At 37.5% G+C, this 22789-nt stretch overlaps 1 protein-coding gene across 8 annotated transcripts in view; it reads left to right on the top strand.

The window, feature by feature from the left end:
• Window positions 1-22789, top strand: part of GRID2 (glutamate ionotropic receptor delta type subunit 2) — an 804597-nt gene that overhangs the window by 187472 nt on the left and 594336 nt on the right. Inside the window, exon 2 of one of the 8 annotated variants that reach the window (XM_083834810.1) lies at window positions 15850-15880. The exons of 6 other annotated variants lie outside the window; for them this stretch is intronic. In XM_083834810.1, coding sequence (XP_083690936.1) covers window positions 15850-15880 — 31 coding nt within the window. Of the gene's footprint in view, window positions 1-15849; window positions 15901-22789 lie in introns of all 8 variants that reach the window. One more of the 8 variants, XM_083834812.1, reaches the window with a different exon arrangement.

Raw genomic sequence — 22789 nt, 5'->3', positions numbered from 1 at the left:
TTAGAAAACTGTTGGGGACCAATCTAATAGAAAAAAAATGTTGGAATTTTGGCTTAAACTTGAGAGCCATTTTCAATCCCCAGGAAAATTACCTTCCCTTCCTTTTATTTTATTTAGTTTTTATTTTATTTTATTTTATTTTAGATTTTAATAGTACCCCTTGGGTTGCATTTCTTAGTAGCACATTCTCCGCAGGAAAACTTATTTGCATTGGCATTAAAAAACACAACTATAAAAAAACAGGATGAGGCTCTTTAAAGTGGCAACAATAGATAACATATTAAGTATTCTTTTATTTTTTTCCACTGTACGTACAAGTTTTCTCTAGATGTTGTTTCTGATGGTTCTCCAGGTGTTCCAAAGAGTCCAGGGGCCTGAGAAATATTACATTTTGAATTAAAATTGAAAAATTGTTTTAACTATAGCAAAATTGTGCTAAATTCCTTGCATTGATAGAGGCTATAATTGAAGTAGAAAAGTAAGAAATTTATAAGTATGGATGTTCTAGAAGTTCATCTTCAGACAGAAATGAGGAATAAGAAAAGGCCCTTTTGTATTGTTTGCAAAATCTACCTTTTTGTGGTGCTTGTAGGAATTCGTAAGTTGCATGTAAAAGTAGGTGTCCAGTCCTTGAGAAAGCTACCAATTTAAATATATTAAGTACTAGGGGTGCCTTCCTTCTGTGCAGTCATGTACTACACTTGAGGAGATGTGGATAAGGAGCAAGTTCCATTTGGGCAAACCATACTGAAGCAAAGATCAGTATTTATACGATTTATATCTAGTGTAGTTCACAGTAAATGTCCTACTGTTTTGTTTTTGTTGTTACTTTTAATATGGAATAGAATGTACTTATTTGAAATCTCTAGAGGGAATAATTGTAGATGAGATAATTGTTAACACAAGTGTATATTGATACACTGTTTATTAATGATGAATTCAATCAAATTAAATTTTGCTGACAGCCTTCTCAGATAATTTTCCAAGAATTTTCTATGAATGTAGCATTCTAATACATTTTTAAGGGAAGAAGTGTGTATAAGTATTAGTGTAAATATAAAGAATTATCAAGAAACTTCTGTCTAAAGTAGTGAGGCATCAGGTCACAGATCCTTCTTGTTTCCCAGACACAGTTACATCCATTTATTCACTCAGATTTTTTATTTCTTCAACCTATCAAAATCACCTGTCTTCTCCTTTCACTGTTTGTTGACCAGGCATTAGGGATGGTTGGGTTCTCCTTTGTAATATGGAAGACTTGTTAGTAGGTCAAAAGCTCGTACTATCTCCCCGGTTTCTCTGCCTTCAGCCTTGTTCTCTGGAGTTGCTGAAGTAACTTCAAGTATCCGAGAATTGAAGTAATCTATAATTTACCTATTTCTTATTCACAATGAGCTCAAGCATCTCAGACGGATTACATGTTATTACATAATTTGGTGCAAATTAGTTGACAGATGCTCAGTTTACTGTCATTTCCATTCAGAGCTGCTTTGGCCTGAGTTTTGAGACAACAGAAATGTTGTCTCAAACATGCCTGAACTAAAAGCGCAAAGGAAGGCCTTCTTGCTTCAGGGCCTTCAGGCTTATCCAGATCTGAAACCTGAATGTAACTGCTGTGTCTTTTTGATCCTGTGACTGATTGTGTATATTGCATTGTGGGAAAAACATCCAAGTCAAGCCCAATCTATTGGTTGAAGTCTGTGGAAATAGTGAGTGATACATTGCTTAGCTGTCTGCTTCCCTTCTCATGTAACCAGACTTGGTCTCTGCACTTCAGATACAAATTTTACTTAACATTATGTCTGTTGCAGTGATTACTCTTTACAAGTCCTACACATTAACACAAGGGCTAATCTAGGATATATGGGGCATTAATCCAGTAACTTAAAAATAAAAAAAAAAAAAAGACAGACAAGTAAAATGTTGCCTATCTGCTTCCGTCCTGTACCATTATCTTTTCAGAAGCAGAGTAACAGAGTCAAAGATGAACTTTTCAATGTGGTAAAATAGGCAATATCTGGAAAAGATTTGCGTCCACACACATACACACACACACTTGAAATATGCATTGGTCACAGTTTCTCCTAGCTGGAAGTAGCTACTGCTCTTAGGTCTATCCCTTCTAATTTAAATTGAAGAAGGAAGAAATTATAGCGAGTTAATCCAGTAAGAAGCATGGAATGAAGTAAAAAATAAATAAAATAATAATTTAAAAAAAAAAATTAAGAATGAAAATAGCTCTTTCTGGAGAAACTGTTATAGACTGAGATTGTCATGTTCTTTCTCAAGTGTTAATGGATTTGAGCTTTTCTAAGATATCTTGGCTTCCCTAAAGCAACCAGAATGTAGAGCTGACAGTTAGTTCTCATTGTTGCTTATAACCATTCTCTTTTAATGAGCAGTTCGAGATTCTGGGGATGAGCTGAACAATTAGCTCTTAGAATCATAGAATGGCTTGGCTTGGAAGGGTCCTTAAAGATCATCTAACTCCACCCCCTGCCCTTGACATAGGCAGGGATGCCACCCACTAGATCAGGTTGGCCAAGGCCCCATCCAGCCTGGCCTTGAACACCTCCAGGGATGGGGCATTCACAGCTTCTCTGGGTAACCTGTTCTAGTGCCTCACTACCCTTACAGTGAAGAATTTCCTCTTAAAGTCTAATCTAAATCTATCCTCTTTTAGTTTAAGACCATTCCCCCTTATCCTATCATTGTCTACTCAAGTAATGAGTCCTTCTCCACCTTTTTTATAAGACCCACTGAAGTATTGAAAGGCTGCAATGTGGTCTCCCTGGAGCCTTCTCTTCTCCAGGCTGAACATCCCCAGCTCTCTCAGCCTTTCTTCGTAGGAGGGGTGCTCCAGCCCTCTGATCATCTTTGTAGCCCTCATCTCTACTCTTTCTAACAGCCCCACACCCTTCTTGTGCTGGGGCCCCAGCCGTGGACGCAGCACTCCAGTTGGGGCCTCGTGATGGCAGAGTAGAGGGGGACAATCACCTCCGGGAGGACTGCTTGTGCTCCTGATCCATCCATCATCTTTCCAAGGGACATAAAGTCCCTTTTGATGTTTCTGAGTCTCCTTGTTGCAGCCTCAGTTGTCCCTATGTGAAAGAGCAGGAATGGGTGATATTCCTCCAGCTTGACCAAGCTCGGTAGCCTCTTTGCGATGTCACAAATCCAGGCCCCAGGCAGAGAGCAAACCTCTCTTGAGAGATTGTCTGGGCTGCAGATGGATGCCTCAGTGCCTCTCAGAGATGAATCTCTAATTACCAGCACCTTCCATGCTTTTTCTGTGGCACTGGTTCTTATACAAGTGATTTGCTGGTCTACCTTTCGGCAGTTGTCCTTTCCTGGGTCTTGACCATTACCATTGTTGTTGACACCCTCTCCTTTTTTCAGCCCCAGAGCATCATATTTGTTGCATAGGGGCACTTCGGGGGGTGGGGGGGTGCTCCTGGCTCTGTTCATGACTTGTCAGCCACCCTTGTGAGGGCTGCTGGGTCCTGGTGGCTCCCTTGCCTGCCTCGAAGGGGCCTCGATGTAAGGAACTCCCTGCACAACACCATCCACCGCTCTGCTGCAGACCACGTCTGTCCCGGAGCCAATAGCCTCAGTGAGTCCTATAGAAAACCTAAATCAGGTTTATGACCTCTAGAAATCAGCTCTGAAAGTTTTAAACGTATCTCTGGAAAATGAAATACAACTGGGTCAGTGGTCCATTAAAAACAGTTTGCTGCTGTTTTCTTACAGGCGTTTGCGTTTGATTATTTTTTATCAATACAAGTAAGAATTAAATTGAACAAGAGATAGTTGTGAGGTTTTGCTAAGTGTATTACAAGTTGCTGCAGCATCCTCTTTGTGGTCTGAAATACAGCTGGGTTGAAAAGTTCAGGTTCACATTTATATTCAGTGTTTGACTGTTGACTCCGAATTTAATTTCTGACAGCCCTAAATGCCTTAATGGAATACAGACATAACAGCAGAGAGACTACTTGCTTTTAACAGCTCATCCTATGAGGCACACAACCCTTGAGTGATGCATGTAGAAAAGCTCTCAAAGGCTGAGCCAGTTTTGTTTCATGCCATTCCTCTGAAGGGAAAAGGAAAGTGTGTTACCATGTACTACTGTGTCCTTAGGGCTACACTGTTCTTTGATGGCATTAAACCTGATCTAAATCCAAAAACTGACTGGCAATAAAAAATGAAATAAAATAAAAATTAGATGGTCAGAGCTGAAAATAACTTGAAACAATGGAAGGAAAAGTAAAGTTTGTTCTGTTTCTTTTTCTTTTTTCTTTTTTTTTTGATTCTGCTTCTTTATAATGTAAGCATTGAAGGTTTCAATTCTATTATTTTTTTTCTGTTTAATATGTTCTCTTGCTGGATATCTCTGGTCTTCTTGGGATTGATATCTTCATAAGAAATCCTTGTGATTAAGGGCTATCCAAATCCTTTCCCAGATATCTGAATTAAACATGATTGCCAAATACAGAATACTTAAAAAAAAGACATTTTTTGTGTATTAAGTAAAATAACACTTTATTATGGTTTTTGAAGTCATAGGTCTTACAAGATTTCCAATGGATATTCATCTGAGGGAGAAAAGGTCCTACTGACATTTTTATTATTATTATTATTTTGAAGTCTATGTCCTTCTAGAGAGATTCATTATTCACTCTCTTCTAAAAGCACAAAGATATAAATCACTTACTAATACCTGCTTCTGCATATCACTCAGATATACATGAAAAGAAACAAGGAGATCTTTGGCAAGGGATTTTCTCTGTTTGCAAGTTCCTTCAGTTAAACCTTCAGTAAGCAGATTTAGCCCCCAGAATTCTTGATGATAAGAGTGGTTGAGAATCAGGCATTTTAATTCACGAAGAATATTATTACTTCAGTATTTTTCTTCAGTCCATATTGAAAGAAAATAGTGAGCGAAAGGGAAAAGCATTTTGAGGTAACCAGTAGAGAAGATCATGTTCAACTGAAATGTTAAAGATCCAGCTCCAAATCAGAACTGAGTCCCTAGTTCTGTCTCAACCAGAATTTTCATCCTGGGTTTCAGAAGTTTTCTTGACTGATCATTGTCCAAAGAAGGGTATTGATTCTGAAGAACTGGTACTGTTTGGGGAAAACATGTTCTTGTAAAACTTTGAGACACAGCAGGAGAGATAAAACTAAGCTTATAGATGAAAGCATTTGGATGTCATTGCTTCTCACGTCTAGTATTAAATCCAGAGAACTGTTGCTTTCAGGTGCACTTAGATGATGAAATCTGTTTGGTGTTCCAAAGCATAGGTTGGATTTTCAGATTAGAGTGCATCCTGGATCATTAAAAAACATTGAGCACTTGTATCTTGGCTCATGGGCAGGCAGGATGTCCTGCTGCCAGGCCCTGGATGTTATGCCAGCTCCCTCCTGGCTTTCTGTTGTGAAAGAGTGTGTTGGGGTGCACATACTGCTGGCATAATATGTTGTTGGGAGTCAGGCTGTCTTGAGTGGTGTCTGTGGGACTGCTGGTTTAAGTGTTAATGCAGTTTAGGTTCGAATCCAGATGGACTGAAGTTTGTGTTCTGAATGTGGCTGCTGCAGGTGCCAGCTGCTCTGCATGCCTGCTTTCTGCAGTGCTCGGCCAGCTGCACAAGCTTCATGTCAGCCCTAGGAGTCTGGTGCTCAAGAGTTACCTAACACCAGCTTAGTGAAGTTTTCAGATGTGCTCTGTGGTCTTCCACAAACTTGTGTTTCCTGTCTGTTCTTGTTAGTGAATAGCAGGTCATCTCCCAGTCATCTCCCTGCTGTCCTTGGATCATGAGGAAATGAGCTTCAGACATAGCTCTGTGAAGACATTTATTCTGTTGTTATTTTTCAAAAGCTTTCAGAAATATTCTCACTGTTTTTTCCATCATAAGATTTAGTCTTTCAATGTGGCTCTACTGAAAATGGTTAAAAACAAAAACAAAACGAAGACAAAACATAAGAGAACAAAAATGTACTTTAGAAAAGCAATGAGCATCAGTATAGAAAACACAAGAGTCCTGTTTGCTTCGCACTGACACTTTGAACTACTCCTTGAAGAAGGGTTTAGCAACTGTCACTGGCATTTGAGTCAGATGGCTGACATTTTGCTGGAGGAGCTAAGAAAACAGATCTGTTTTATCTCTGTAATTTTTATTTCCTTCTGTGGTACTAGAAGCAGTATCATTAAGGTCTCTGGTATTTAAGGTTTCCAGTCCCCACCAACAGCACCTTTCTTCTTGCCTGAGCCTTTGAGTGTGTTTTTTTTTTTTGGGGGGGTGGGGGGTCGAAATATACTGGTAATATACTCTTCAGAAATAAGCAAGTTACCTCATCTGTGAAGTCCAGTGTAGTATATTATATGATTTTTTAATTTTGTTTACCCAACAGTCTTCCTTATCCCCATTACCATTATCGACATCAGAAAGCCAGCTAAATAGGGAACATGCTTCTGGCTTTACAGTTCCAATTCTGATAGGGGCGAGTAGCATCTTATTGTTGGACTGCGAAGCAAGTTTATTGTTGGACAGTAAAGAAAAGCATTTTTCTACTCCTATTCCTCATGGACAGCTTTGGTCTTTTAGCACCATCTTACACAGAGTTCCAGATAATCTGTTTTTTTATCCTCTTGTTTTGTACAAGGTCATCCAACAGAAAATGGCCACAGGGAAAGGTTTTACAATATTCATGCAGAATTAATGCAGACCTATAGAAGAATTTCCATACAGGACAGAACCTAGTTCTAATGTATGTTGTTGGTGTTTTTAATTTTATTTTTTATTTAGGGTCACTTATTTCTTCATTTAGAAGATAATGTTCAGCCATCAAGACCAAATTTTCCTCAGCAAAATTCCTCAGTCCTCAGTTGTTTGTCTTGCTGACTAATGCTGCAAGCTGTAGTTTTAAGCTCTGCAGGTGAGAATTCATTGTAGTGTAGTATTTACTATGAGTTAGACATGGTGAAAATTAAAAAATATATATACATTGACGTAGGATACAGGCAGCCCTGCTTTATGATGCACATTTTCACACCAAATGTTTTTTCCTTGATCTTTGTTAATACAGTTAATAAGAAAAAAAATTATAAAATGCTGGCTAGTGTTTCTATATTGTTAACTACTTGTGTTTTATGTAATAGAATATCATATAATTTAAGGTCTCTTTTGCTTTTTCTTTTGCCTTTTCTTGCTTTATATACATTTCAGGCTTCTCAGACAAAAATCATTAGCTAACACAAAAACTAAGTTGGTCCAATTTCCTACTCTAATTGGTGCATGCAAACCAGCCTTTCATCAAATTTTCTTGTGACCCATCCAACCCTCTTGATTATTAACCTTAACAGATGTCCAAAATGTTACCTATTGTAGCAGACAGCTATCATCCTGAATCACTTACTGGTGTCAATGATGAGCCATTTTTGCTGAAGAAGAGAAAAAGAGGAAAAAGGGATCTGTCTGCTGTTTGCTAGGCTGACCTTTAAGATGATCTTTGTACTTGGAATTTTCCACCTCTTGAATTGTTTGTTCAGAGCATATTACTTGGTACCAGTGATAGTTCTGTGACTCAGTTGCAAGCTGGTGGAGCCAGCTGAAGATTCAGAGTGACTGGCTTTCCTAAAATGAGATGTCTGTTCCCACCCAAAGACAATTTTGAGAGACAAATATTATTAACTTTAAGAAGGTATCTACCAAATTACACTTATTATACAACTGTCTTCTCTGGATGCCACATCTATTTTGTTAGTTGTCAAAGATTTAGAGAAAAAGAGCCAGAGAGGTGGCATAGGGTCAAGCTGACCATGGGTGTTACTAAATAATCAGCTCTATCTAATTCTTACCTGAAGCTGTGTATGCCCCAGACATAAGCACTTTTGTATTCAATGCAGTTATAAGGGCTTCCAGTTCTAACACCCCGTGGCTGGAGATTTGAAGAGAAAGCTGACAGCAGGACTGCTTGTGCATGAAACAAAATAACTTGTTTTCTTCTTTAAAAAAAAAAAAAAAAAAAAGGCACTTCTGCCCTCCAGGCCTCTCTGGAGGTCAGTGTTATTGGCTGTCAGCTGAACCCATGCAGGGTCACACTCGTGATTCTGTACCTTATGGTTGAATTGAGTGACAAAAGCATTTAAGAAGCATAGAACTGAGGAGGAAAAAAAAAAAAAAATTCTCAGACTATTAGTAGTCATGATAGTGCTCAGGCAAAATGAGTACCCCAGGTTTGTTTTGGCTTATGACTGACAGCTTTCTTTTTAATATGAAAGAGACTAAATCTTTGACTTGGCCTTGCTGGCAAAGCATCTATAGGTGTATTTTAAGGTAGAGGGCTATTCATAGTCTGGATAGCCCAACCATAGCTGTTCTTCGACTTTTTGTATGTTAAAGTGAGGATTTGCACAGCTATCTATCCTGTAGAGTGAGAGGAAATATTCCCACATAACATTTTGAACTGAATCCTAGAAACCTCTCATTATAATAAGTTTTCTTCTAGAAATCTTTTTTATGAACATCCACCACGCAACCTTTGAAGAGCTTATTATAGCTGAATGTATGCTGCAGTTTGTCGCCTCCTAAGGTTTGCACACATTCTGTGCAGGGACACTTGTTCAGTTTTATGTTGTTTGGTTTGGGTTTGGCAGGTAGCAGGTGTTTGCTTTACTTTTGTCTGAATTACATTTTAATGGGAAAGATACAAGGTGCAATTGCACAGTTAACTGGAAAATAAAGGGCTTTTTCCTTCATTAGTGAAGTGTATGAGAGAAGAGAAAAATGAAGTGCTATGCATTTTTCATGCTCTTACCTATTGCAAACCTATCTAAACCTCTTCTTTATCAGTGGGTGAGCTGCCCTGAAATGCTGTGGGTTAGTTAACATCAGAACAAGAAGTGCAAGGCTTCTGGCTGCAGCATTTAATCACACGACCAAACTATGCCTTTTCCTATTTTAGGGTATTTTGTTCTTTCTGAACACTGAAGTGCTGTATGACTAGATGCTGCAAATAGGGTGCTCAATTTATTGAATGAAGATAAATGATATTTCAGGAACGTTCTGCAGGAGAAGGTAGCAATAAGTTGTGTGGTTGAGGAGCAGCAAAATCAGATTGTGTATTTTGTTCTGTTTATTACAGAAGCAGTAAAAACAACTGAATTCAAAGGACAGATCTTTAGCTACTCTTCCCTGTCTGTGATAATATAAAAATGCCACCAGGCCTTCATAGATGTTGTTAAATTCCTTAAAATTTGATCACAGTCAGGCCTGAATAATTGACAACAATTTGTGTATTTCATTTTTGTTAGCTGGGAAATATTGTTGAAGGTTTATTTTAATCTAACTGCACAAGTTATAATTTAAGCTTCTCAGGCCTGCAGACGTGTAGATAGCTCAACAGTACACTAATAATATCTGTCTATATTTCTTTTATTTATTTATTTGGTACTATTAAAACCACAGTGGAGGATTATATTATCTGGTACATCTGCCTTCTCTGAAACTTGTAAAAAAAACACATTCTACCATGAGGCAAAGCTTCTCCTGTCTTGGACATAAATTATACAGTTTTCTGGTCTTATTAAAGTCACAATATGGAAGCATTTACCATTTTTTCTTCATGGGGGCTGGTCAAAATGGGAACTCTGAATACTTGTGCTTTCCTTTTCCCTTTCCTTTCACTTGGGTTCCCTTTTTAGCCTTAATTTGACATTAATTTACAACCTATTTTTTTCTTTGTGCCTTTATAACTGCTGCTTATAAATGGGAAAAGTAGTACTTTAAGGGGATGTTGACAATTCAAAATCTTATCATTTTCAGGAAAAAAAAAAGTGATTTCACAATGGTTACAGAAACTGCATCTGATTCTGGCTCACCCTGCCAATTTTGCTGTGTTCTTATAAATGCAATTTCATGTCATTTATTTCTCTTCTTGTGTTGTTTAAAATAATATACAAATGAAAACAAAAGCTGACTTCCTAACTATAAAAACAATTGTCAACTTTACTGTGTAAGGAGCTTTATAGTTCATAAAGTTAATTTAAGGAATAGAAGAGTACCTGTTTGTTTTATTGTCAGTATTTTTAGATACAGTTAGAGTGTATTTCTAAACATTCACTAATAAAGTCTCTTTAGATGGATATCAACTTTTTTGATTTAAAAAAAAATAATTCAATACAGTGTGTTTGCAAATGAGTAACTGTGACTAAAGGTTGATACATCTTCAAACTGTAACAATGTTCCTTGGACTGGTCATCAGAAAATTAAGAACTGTAGGTCCCATTGTCTGGAACCATAAGTCTTTACTTCTTGAGCTAGAAGGCAAGCCTGACGCAGTTTCAGAATCATAAAATGTCTTTGGGGTTTACTGAATAGTAGATGGTATAGTTATTTTCCATAATGCAGAATCCTTGCAAAGCCTTGTGTCTGTCTGATTGTCTTCTGTACAAAGGGAAAATGATTTTGTGTTGATGACTTAAAGATATTCCTAGCCCACAGTAATTCACATGGTGGCCAGGATTCAGTCATTGAGACGTTTTGAGTCTTTGTAAACAACAGACATCATGAGGTTGACTTCCACTTAAAGTACAGGGAAAAAAGAAGAAGAAGAAGAAAAAAAACCACCAAGCAGTATTTTCTATGGAAACCTGCCAATCGTAAGATGTTTCAGTTTTGATACGAAACTGATTGTGATGAAAACCACTTAAAAGCTAAGTAAAGTTTCAACAGAAGCCCTCCTTTTTGAGAGATATCCATCAGAAACTTGCCTACCTTCCTACCCTCTTGCCAATTCATTTTCTGCATACTTGGCAACTGATCTGAATGATTGCAGAGTATATTCTTTGTCACTATCCAAATCTACTCCTGGCCAATCTCCTTCACCTATATGTTCCTCTTATCTACGAGTACTTTTCTGGAGGTGGTAATATCTGCTTTTCATTGCATTTCATTGCATTTTTGATCCCTGATTCTTTAGAGAAATCTTGCTTTCAGCTCCTTGAAACCCTCCATGCTCTACTGATGCAGAACATAGATCTTACCGCCATTAGGCTCAGTGTTTCTCAGACAAAAGAAAAGCTCCCAGAGCTCTGTAGGCTTTATGGTCACTGACTTTTTTACCCAATACTTCCTGCCTGAAGACCTTCCACTACGTGTTGCAGATTGTCTTCCAGAGGAAACTCAGAACAAGTAAATTTTTAAGTAAAAGGTGCATGAGGTGTGCTGTAGACAATGATGAAAGAAGGAGAAAAATGAAGATACAGCCCTGTGGAAATATTACCCCAAATCTGTCTTTGAAGAATTGATTTAGGGGAATCAAAGCAATAGTAAGGTAGCTCTGTGCTGGAACAAAAATACATCTCACAACCAGTTGATTTTGGCTGGGAACATAGTTAAAGTGAATAATTAAAGAGGAGAGTGAAAAATAAGCCTAAATCAAAAAAAAAAAAAAAGTTAAATCCCCAGCACGGTGTCTGCATTCAGAGGCAAAGTCACTTCTGTAATTCAGTCCTTCATAGAAAATATTCATGTAGAGGAACAAATCTTCTGAAAAGTATACTCTACAAGAAATTGTTCACACTAGAATTACTTATGTTGATTTCTCTAAACTTCGAATGTGTCAGCATAGAGGAACCTCTGACAAAGAAACTGTTTAGCATGCGGTATTGATCTGATGGTTAGAAGTGCTGAGTACCCAGAATCTCACACAGAAAAGGTGACTGGAGCACATTTTCAAATGACTTCTAAAAAAAAAAAAATAAAATAAAAAAAATGCTTGCACAAAAGCATATGTCCCCCTTTAGAAGTCAGAGCAATACCACTGGTTTTGCTGAGACCATTACATGAAATTAAGTACATGCTATTCTTTCTTCTTAAGAAATAAAATGCCTAGTTTGTGTTCACACCTGTCAGATACCGGGCAGAGCAAAGAAAGTGTTTCAGGTTTTTGTTACGACGTGTTTCAAAGAACAACAAATAATGTTTTATGCAGAGAGCATCCACACAGCATGGTGCAGTACTCCAGAGATTATTTGGTATCTAAATGTGGTAACTTGAGTACTAGAAGCCTTACATGTCTTTTAATATTTCATTTGAGATAATTTGAGTGGGAAAGTATATACTATCATTTAGTACCATACACTGAGCCTGACTGAGCTGCAGTTAATTTCCATCTGTGTTATCAGTAGACCAGAAGACTCTAGGTTCTTGATTGCAAAAGCTAATATTACTAGGCTTTCAATAATCTTGCTAGCTATTAATCTGGAGAGGAATCTAAAAGGCTGTCTTCAAAGGTAAGTCCACTACTGTAAAGTTAATAATACCCTTTCTGTTTTCATATATCTGTTCCTAAATGAATGGAGATGAAAGTCATTCAGTGCAGGGTGTCCAAGGTGATTAAATGAATTCTGTCAGAGCAGCATGACTCCAGGAGGAAAGAAAGATGTGAATTCTGAACCTGTTCTGTCTGCTGGAGGTGGTGAAGATCTGTCCCATTGTTACTTTAATTTTGTAGACAGCAGAGAATGAAACTTTTCATAAACTTGGGTTGAAAATTCCTCACTAAGAGTCATTTGTAAAGCAGTGCCAGAATGCTGCCTCTTGGTAACCAGAAATAACTGAGTACTAACCTTTAATGGATTAAGAAAAGTCACTGAGTGCACTTCTAATGACAGCAACTGAATATTTTCTGGAGTCTGAAAGCTTTTCAGGAGGTTATGAAATTGTGCCTGATGGGCAGGCTTCATTGAACACTTTGGGCAATTTTGTCATCAGCTGTTTGCTATGTGCTGTTCTTTCCCACGTTAACTTCATTAATGTCTGACACGTCGAGGAGAATTACATTGACTGATCTGCAGTAACAGCCCAATTCAGTGCCCAGTGAAGCTAATGGATGTCTTTACACAGCCTTAAGTTGATTTTTAGATTCCAGATGCTCTTCATTGCGTATTGTAATTAGCACCATTGTTCTCAGAAAAGAGGAACGACATCTCTGAAATTGGAAACTGCGTATCTGCAAAATGATAGAGGTTTTTGCTGTTGTACCAGGACTGATTGATTTCAGTCTTAGTGTGGTATTTCTATTTAAATTAAATAAAGCCTAAGTCTAATGACATAAAATGTAATTTCAAATTCTGTTTTGAATAAATAAAAATGTATACTCCACATTAATAAGTCTTAACTAATTTTCCACAAATTTTATGTAATTAATACCTATTATTGGAATCATATAGCTAACCTTTAACATCAGATTAGCAATGCTTGCAGAATGTTATATTGCTTATTATTACAGCTAAAAATCTTCTCCCAATAAAATGTCAAATATGCAGTCACAAGAAGTTCATATTATATGGGGAAAGCCTGGCCTGGTGCACTTCTAAAGAAAGAAAACTGATATCTATACTAATGCTTTATTTGCATTCTATCAGAATGGACTTTTATTGACTCTTTTTTTTTTTTTGAGTTACTAAATCATTAGTCAAATCTGAGGTCAAGAAAAATTCTACCTTAGTTCTCCGATGGTAATGAATGATATTTAGTCCAAAGCAGTGCAGCATCAAGCGATTCAACAATTTTTAGTGAACTCTATTTCATACCATTTCTGTGAGATTGGGAAGTGACTATCATCAGAAGCCCTTGAAAAATGTTACTTTTTCTTTCAAAAAATAGTGCCAAAATATAAATGATGAACTGTTCTGCTCTTATCTCTATTTGCAAGCAGCCAGTGCTATTTTAATTATTTTGTTTTAAATCTGATGTAGGCTTCTGATTCTGAATTACTTTGTAAATATATAGAGAAATTTCTCTTAAGGCTTGCACTTCTTTCTTGCAACCTCCATTTGCTTCTACACCTACTTGTTTATATTTAGCTTGCAAGAAAGTGAATTTAGAAGGAGTACAGCAATTAAGGTTTGTCATGGAAAATAAATAGATATGTGATTCTAAGGCAATAGTGCAGCTGGAAATCAGAGAAACTGATGAAATAACTTCATTTAAATAGCTATCTTTTCCTGAAGAATTCACTCTAAATATGTGAATGAGAGTAAAAGTTTGGGGTGGAATATAGAAACCATATGTAAGTGTTACATATGGTTACCTTTTCCTGTTTGATTTTTAAGCATTGTATTTATATTCTAGAGGAAGAGTAGGATTTACAGGTATGAATGAAACATATGTTCCTGAGAAAGACGGTAAGGAAATGCAAGAAGCTGAAGTTTGGAGTGGATGGGAGATCATTTAGTAAATGAAGCAGAGGAAAAAAAAAATAGAGCTAAGGCTGAGAATGGAAAGAAAAGAGGTGAGAAGAGAATGTGGAAAAGTGAAGCCAGATGTTAATGAATAGAGCACTGAGAACCAAGATTAAGGAAGAAACTAATTAGACTTTTTAAGAGGACCCACACTTGATTGTATTGTAGCCTGAGATCACAGAGGTTTAATTCAGGGCCATTTCCTGAAGGATGAAAATTGTATTATTTGGTAATCAATCCTATTACCCATTTAGCAAGTTAAAAAATGTAGATGTGAAAAATTGCTGAGGGAAATGTGTTGTTTTGTTTTCAGACTCTGCAGACAGTACATCCCCAGATTTCGGGAGATTTTATTCATTAACCCCTTAAAAAGGGAGAATTGGGATTTTTAAAAAATCATTCATAGTAGGTCCTGATCAATGCAGAACACACCATCTAGTTTTTTAATGCTTCTATACTACTCAAAATATTTGTCAAAGAATTCCACATTGACAAGCCATTTCATTTTTTTCCCAATTTCTCCATAAATTTGTAGAGTTGGAAGCAACATGGGAATATTCAATAATCTAGCAAATTTTTCATACTTCAGTAGTACCATCAGAAGCAACATAAGGTTGGGAAGCAGAAGTAAAGTTCTGAATCCTCTCAGCGAGTAACTTGCTGATGAGGGGTAGCCTGTTAAGTCTGTAAGTGAAGCGTCTCCCACTTTCTAGTCACCCCAGGAAGAGATACAATGTTTATTCAACTTCTGGCTATCCATCTTAGGATATTTTACAGTTTAGGTAGCAAATGTTCTTCTTTTCTTGTGGGTGCCTAAACTTTCCTGACACAGATTGATAGACCTCTTTTTTTTTTTTTTATCCCACTCTCCCCAGCATCTTTTTTTTTATTATTATTATTATTTTATTCCTTGTCACTGCAATCACCTGGGGATGTTTAGAAGCCTGTTTTCCTTCCTGAAGCTCGAGGGTTAAAAAGAGTAATGTGATACAGTCTGTGTGATTGATCAAGAATAGATATTGCCGTCTTTCCTATTTTGTCTGCAGGATTACTTTATGCCATCCATCGCTTTGACAGCCTCTCCCTGTAGGTTATCATTTCAGCCTCCCTTCAAATGCATGTAGGCCAGAACCCTGGCAAAATATCTTTTTATCATCTTTTGATTTCATTCACTGTGGCTGAGGTATAAATATCTCTTGAGGCAGTTCCTCTACTTGGCCACAGGAAAGGCAAGAGATGGCATTCCTTCGGCTGATGAACATATTGCTTTCCCTAAAGGGAAACGTGCAAGGAACCAGTTTGCAGTGTGCATATATTTTGTTCTTGTTCTTGAAGCTGAAGGCTAGTTGCCTGTTTAATCTGTTTTGAAAATGAAGCAAAATCAAAACTGCCTTCTGGCTTGTCATTGACTTTTAAGGTCTTGTGAGTCATTGTCCTTGCTCCAGAGGTTCTGAGCTTGATTCTGTGCTAGTCCTTGCGGGTATGCTTTTTTAAGGGGTGGTTTGCCCACCATTCACTGTAGACAAACAAATTTTTACAAGGCCTAAACCTCACTGGAACTAAAGCTGCTGAAGTCCTGAACTGTTTTTTTTTTTTGCTTTCAGGAAATGGTTGTGACAGTTTGTGACACAGCAGGTAAAATATTTTCCTAGGAGGTAACACCTTTTTTTTTCTTGCTTTCATCTTATCATTTAAAATCTTTCTACAAGATAAAGTTTTCATTAGCATTGACTAAATTTCCTGCTACTTTTTTTAACATTTTGTTTTGACTTATTTCTTTACATAGATGTGAAAAGCTATTTTAAAAATGGCAGTTTTGCAATAAAAGTGGTAGGACCAGAATTATCTCAAATACCTGTAGTGCATTCAGTCTTTGCCTGCATTTGAATCCCAACTTGTATGCCCCACCATCTGTAAAGGTTTCTGATATGATGTGAGCTCTTTCTGCCCACAGATGCTTAGGGCATTTAGTGACTTAGGCTGAATTACCGATCCAATGGCTGGTTGATCAGCCGTTGGACCCGTTTTTGCCACTGAAGCTATTTTTAAAAAGCACATTTGGTTTTGGAAGACTCTTCCCTTTTGAGCCTACTTGTTCCAAATAAAAATAATAATAGGGGCAGACCTATATGTGTGTGTACAGCAGCACTCAGTCATGTGTACACTGGAGAGGGGTCTTCCCCCAGTCAGCTCCTTCAATTGAGACTCCCCTTGTAGTGAGGAGAGAACACAGCGAATTTCCACCAGTAAATTGTTTTAATTTCAAAAGGGGAAAAACGCTTCCTGTTTCCCAAGGGGTTACTTCTGCAGCCCTTTTGGAAAAAAATTAAATCCCCGCTGTTCAGAAGCATCTATGTGTTTCTTTAAAAGAGTGGCTCCGGCAGATGCAGCATGGTTTGCAGCATATTCTAATTGAATTCAACAGGATGAGTGTAAGTTGCCAACAACAGCAACAAAAGATGGTGGTGGGGGAGGCAGGGGGAGAAACAGAAAATGTGTTGACAGTGTATCTGACCGACAGAGCCTAAAACAATAGGATGCATGTTTAGCATGACTGGCTCTATTCATTCTCCTGTCAGCACTTGGCATGCATGCCTCTCAAAGGCAGCAAAGCTGCAGGAAGTCTCTCTTCCTTGCACAATATACAGAGAAATTTCCTTTACACTATATTCTTTAGTAGGCACAGATTTATGGTCTTGGTGGGTTTTTGATTAGTGAGCAGCTTTAAAAGATCTGGTAAGTTGATGATGATGATGATAAAGACTAATATGTATACATGGGAAAGGCCTGTTATATAAATCAGTCAGTGATTGTTAACTGAGTGAGCTTTTCTCTTGTGCTGCACAGACTGAGTATTTCAGCCTCTTAAAATGTGCAGTAAAAAGGCTGTCTGCACCCTATAAATGCTGTTTTTCTTGGTTCAGATCCCTTCAACTTCCTAGAATGGGGCAGCCCATGATCAATGCTCTTCAAGAATATGTTTACCGTGCAGCTGACATGCAGCCTGTGTCACATTTTCCTTTAAGTACAACCTCAGGACACTATTTAATCACCTGCCAAGTCCATTAATTTGACAAGAGAGATGCTTGAGAATGACACGTAAAAAGCGAGCCTCCAATTACTCTATATTTGTAGTACTCCAGTACAGTACTTCATTTACACAGTCACATTCTGATGGAAAACAATCGTGTCCACTTCAGGGTGCCTGGATAATGCCTCCAATCCCACTGCAAATCAACCACAAATAATGCAAACCTAGAAGCTCTTTTTTACTAACTTGCTTGGCATTTCTGCCTCTTCTTTTATTCTTTTATTCTTTCTTTTCTTTAAATCTCATCTGCAGCTTCCAGAGCTGCACTGTCATCCTGACTTCCATTTGTAGGATTTGCACTAAAGTGAAAAGATTTGAGACAAGTATTTATGGTGTAATTTAAACTGATGAACATATAAGGATTCCTGGTGAAGAGTTTCAGTCTATAATCTTCTGGTGATTTGTTGCTCTGTGGAGTAAAAGCTAAGCTATTAGTTTCCTGTAGTTGATGTAAGCCAGACTCCATACCCTAGCAGCATTCAGTCTCCGGTGCTTGATGAGAATCTGGTTTTGAATGGTTTTGTTTTGGAGATGATGATATGGGCTTGAGCCATGATGAGCTATCAGGCAGTCCTCAGTGCTTTAATAATCTATTGAAGAATGTGGACCAAGTGTCAAGCTTTTCCTGAAACCCACTGAGTTTTTCAGGTTTCTTGGGAAATATGTCACAAATAATCTTTCTGAAAATTAGTTTTGGTTTCTCAAACAAGCACTTAATTATATTCCTACCAAGACTGTTTCAGTCTGTAAATACTGCAAGCAGGTAAAAGATGGGGTTAGTCTCTCTATAGCGATTATCATGATTTCTTTCCTTCTTGTTGTATCAAAAAACTCTTTAAAACCCCCCTTTTAATTAGAATTGCAATTTTTTTTTTAAAACACACATTATTTCCAGTATCTTAGGGAACTTGGTATGTGCTTTGCAGTAGAACCATCAGACGCTCATTGAAACTTCTGCACACTTTTACCTTTGTGAGCAGATACCAAGATTTTGATAGGGTTGTTTAGAAATGAAAATAACATTCAACAGCAATAAAAAAGCCAAAATATACCAGAAGATATTTTCACAAGCAGATTTATTCATTAGATGAAAGTAAGATTCAAACTAATATGCTGGAGATTTGTTGTCTTCTTTTTTTAATTTTTCATCCTCTTTTCCTCGTTCTTTAAATAATAATAATAATAAACGGCAAGATAAAGCTTTCCAAGATGTAGCTACACCAATTTAATTTGTAATGAACTATATAACAGACCTGAGTTGTGTCAGAACTGGAGTCACCTTCTGTGATATGATAAAGAGTCATGTATTAGTTGGCTAGGAACCTGGAGAGCGTGCAGAAACATCTAGACAGAAGCGTTGCCACCAGAACGAGAAATGATACTTGGGAGGCTGTGGCAAATGCTACAGACTCATTCAGTAATGACACCAAATACAATTTTGTTCCTATTGGGCATTTCTCTTCATGTAAATAAATATTGAACCACAGAAACAAAATTCAATTGACTTCAAAATAAAGCCTGAACTGTTTTCAGTACAGGAGAGAGTTTTGCATCCATTTGACAACAAAATGGCAAAACCTTGTATAGTAAAAACACAGTAAGAACTTGAATAGATGAGTAGGTAGCTTTGAATACATGACAAAATATCTAAATAGAGGAAATGTACTAAAAATAATCAAAGGCGTGTACTTCTTTTTTAATAGACTTCTGTTGTTAAGTCATGAGTTTCATACTGCTTTTCTGTTCTGTTTTTCTTGCTAGACTGAGAAGTCTATTTTCACATTTGTGCTAGAACTCTCTCTTGATATTAAATACTACCCAGCTAAAACTTTACTTAAGGCAGTTGCAGAGTATACTAAGAACACAAAGCAATTCTCAAAGTTTGCAGCCATTTCCAAAAATCTTGCTAGATCTTCTTAACAGATTTGTTTACAAGAGTGTAAAATAAATTCTCAACTTCCGTAAAAATGCCTCATTGATGGATTTTAGTTTATAATTAACTTACTGGTCTTTACACTGAATTATATCGTAGTATCATAGAACGGCTTGGGTTGGAAGGGACTTTAAAAGTCATCTAGTTCCAAAACAGCTCCAGCATGGGTCCCCCACGGGCGGCAGCTCCCCCCAGACCCCCTGCTCCTGCGTGGGCTCCTCTCCACGGGCTGCAGCTCCGGCCCGGGGCCTGCTCCTGCGGGGGCTCTCCATGGGCCGCAGCCTCCTCCAGGCCACATCCACCTGCTCCACCGGGGGCTCCTCCACGGGCTGCAGCGTGGAGATCTGCTCCGTGTGGGACCCGTGGGCTGCAGGGGGACAGCCTGCTCCACCAGGGGCCTCTCCACAGGCCGCAGGGGAACTGCTGCAGCATACCTGGAGCACCTCCTGTCCTCCATCTCCACTGACCTTGGGGTCTCCAGGGTGGGTCCTCACTGCTCACTCTGTGTGTTGCAGTTTTTCATTTGTTTTGTTTGTTTGTTTGTTTCCCCTGTCTTAAATCTGCTCTCACAGAGGTACAAACAACATCGCTTATTGGTTTGGCTCTGGCCAGCAGCAGGTCCCTTAGAAGCCTGCTGAAACTGGCCCTTATCTAACATGGGGCAGCTTCTGGACTCTTCTCACAGAGGCCACCCCTGTAGCCCCACACTACAAAAACCTTGACACGTAAATGCAATACATGTGGTAAAGAGACTTTTCTGGAGTCATATGAAAGAGAAAGTTGAAGCTTTGTTGTTATTGGTGTTGGTTCCTTTTCCCTTTCCCAGGCAGGAAGTTGAATTTTGCATGTTGCACTGCGGATTGTAACCTACAACTTGACTTCAGAGCATATCTGAGTACAGTCTTATACCACAGTGTGTCAGGAACACAGGATATGGATGGAGAGAGGAGATCTGAATGTGAATACTTGCTACCAATTCATTTCTTTGATAAATATTCCTCTTTATTGAGGGCCAGTTTAGTATACGTGTTATGCAGCCCGTCAAGTACATAGCTCTCAAGTCCTAGGCGGTATAGTTTTCCTCTTCCTGAAGAATTTTGTCTTACAGTAAACCTTACTTTTTTAACAGTAATGATTTATTGTGGGAAACCATGACTTCAGTAAAGAAATACTCCCTTTTAAAAAAATAGCTTTTCAGTTACTACTAGATGTGGGATAATGATGCCTTAGTTATCCTCCTTAGGTATGGAAACAGATTTAAAAAAGGTATATAAAAATCCGCCAGGAAGCCAGTTGTTTGGAGCAGTGCTGGGGAAGCCCTGTAGTAGGGCTTACTTTTTCGTTTGATTGTCCTAATCTTCATTAAGGAACTCAAATACCACAAGTATGGGCACAAGACACATATATATTAGGTAGATTTCTGACATGGTCTTGTGCAGATATTTGGCAAATTAATTAAACATTTTCACAGATAAAATGTGCAATGATATAGTGAAAGTATTCTGTATTTATTGGTAATAATACAGTAATAATGACTACAAAAATGATGCAATAATGAAGTAATACAGTAATAATGAGATTAAAATTTTTTAGACAAATTTTAAAGGTTTATTGCCTAGTCATGTGAAAGGCCTACAGGCAAAGTCACTGTGACCAAGGTTTGCTCATCTTTTCCCAAACCGTAGAAAGACTTGATTAACACAGAGGTGTCTGGACAATGCAGCTAAATGTATGTGCTGAAATCACTTCAGTGCAATTGGCAGAATTTGGATTCTAGGGTTGAATGTAATGTGTCCCTGGGCTTTGTGAAATCATTTCCCAATTTCTTTTGGTGTCTGTCTTTCCTTTTGGAAATATTGGGGTTGCTTTCTCAAAGTTTCAGAAGTAGTATATAAGAAACATATTTTCTTAAACTAGTGAGCTGGGAGAATGACTAATACTAAAAGTGACTACAAGAGTAATAGTACGAAGGTTGTGCTTCTTGAATCAGTTTCCTGGGCATTTATCACTTGGGTAGTAATCAAATGTGACAGAAAAAAAAGTGCATGTTGTTTACAGGCACTGTTCTGCTGACTCAAAACAAAACCTTGATCTCTTCCCAGTCTGGTAACACAAAATATTTTAGGTTATATTAGTGCTTTGCTGAAAAGAAAGCCTATTTTTGTGATGAAGGGGCAGGGAGGGGCTTGCACAGGTTTTTTTTATCTCTTTTGTAAATTAAGAAGAAAAAATTTCAAAATGTTTTGCTGGCTGCAATGAGCTGCTGCCAAAGTACAACTTTCTCGTTTTCGCTTCATTTTGGATCACAACCTTGGATTGATCAGCAGAGATCATGCAACAGTAACCATGTTTTTGTTCCTTCATTAATGTTACTTCTGGATTTCTTTGTGTTTGTTTTATTCACTTTTCATTTTTGTTTTATTCCTATTCAGTCTTTATATTGCATGTTTAAATTTGAATATGACTGACCACGAGATTGCTTTCTTGTTTTTCCTGTATAATTTTAGCTTTTATTTTCTTTAGCTATTTTCAAGTTTACAATATGTTAAATCTATTTAATAACCATTAGCTTAAGTAGAGTTTTTATTTGTTTATTTTCTGTTAGAAACATTTTGAAGAGATTGTGCACAAGCTTTTTGTCACGTTCAGCTTATAAGCATTTCTTCTCCCCTCACTTTTTCCTATGAATTTTTCCTATAAGATGGATCTATGATAATAACATAATTTTTAAGATCAGTCTTCCAAGATTATACTAGTTGAATGATAGAAATAACAACAGGTACTCTGAATAAATTACATTTTTTTATTAGATTTTCTAATTTTAACAGGCATATAATTACTTGTGGTGTCCAAGCAAGTCACAGTGCATAGAATCTTAGAATTATTTAGGTTGGAAATGACCTTCCAGATCATCAAGTCCAATCAAATATACGTGTACTCTTATGTGTAACTCTTGAATCCCATACAAACCATCTAGAACCAGACAGCCTCCATATAGGACCATTTTACAAAAGATTTTTTCAATGAACATACAAATCATCAAGTCTTTTTGATATTACTTACTCCGTAAAATTGGAATATTATTACTCACTTGCATATGGCTCTTTGTTAGTTGTTCTTGAGAGGGGATATCTGAAACAAAATATTTGGTTCTAGGCTTCGTCAGTGGACTGATTTGAGTACTGAGCAGCTATGGACTTGGAGATTGAAGTAGAAAGTATGCTTCATTTATTTCTTCCTTGGTGGTTTCTTTAAATGTTAGAGAATTAAGTTCATCTTAAGTCCCAGTCTTTAGTTACAGTAATTGTTCATCAGAGCGTAGGGCAAAATTACACAGTAATTTCTTAATTTCGCTTCAGAATATATATTCCAAAGAAAACATATTGCTGCTTATGGCATTTTCAGTCTCAGGTTTGCAAATATCCTATTGTGTAGCACCGTCTTAGAAGTCTCCCAAAAATATGGGAAGAAGGAAGGGGATATTTGGATTGAAAGAGGTGCCTGACAGATCCACAGCATA

The sequence above is a fragment of the Anser anser genome (genome assembly GCF_964211835.1).
Source record: "Anser anser genome assembly, chromosome: 4".
NCBI classification, from domain to species: Eukaryota; Metazoa; Chordata; class Aves; order Anseriformes; family Anatidae; genus Anser; species Anser anser.
This window is presented reverse-complemented; position numbering and strand designations above follow the sequence as displayed.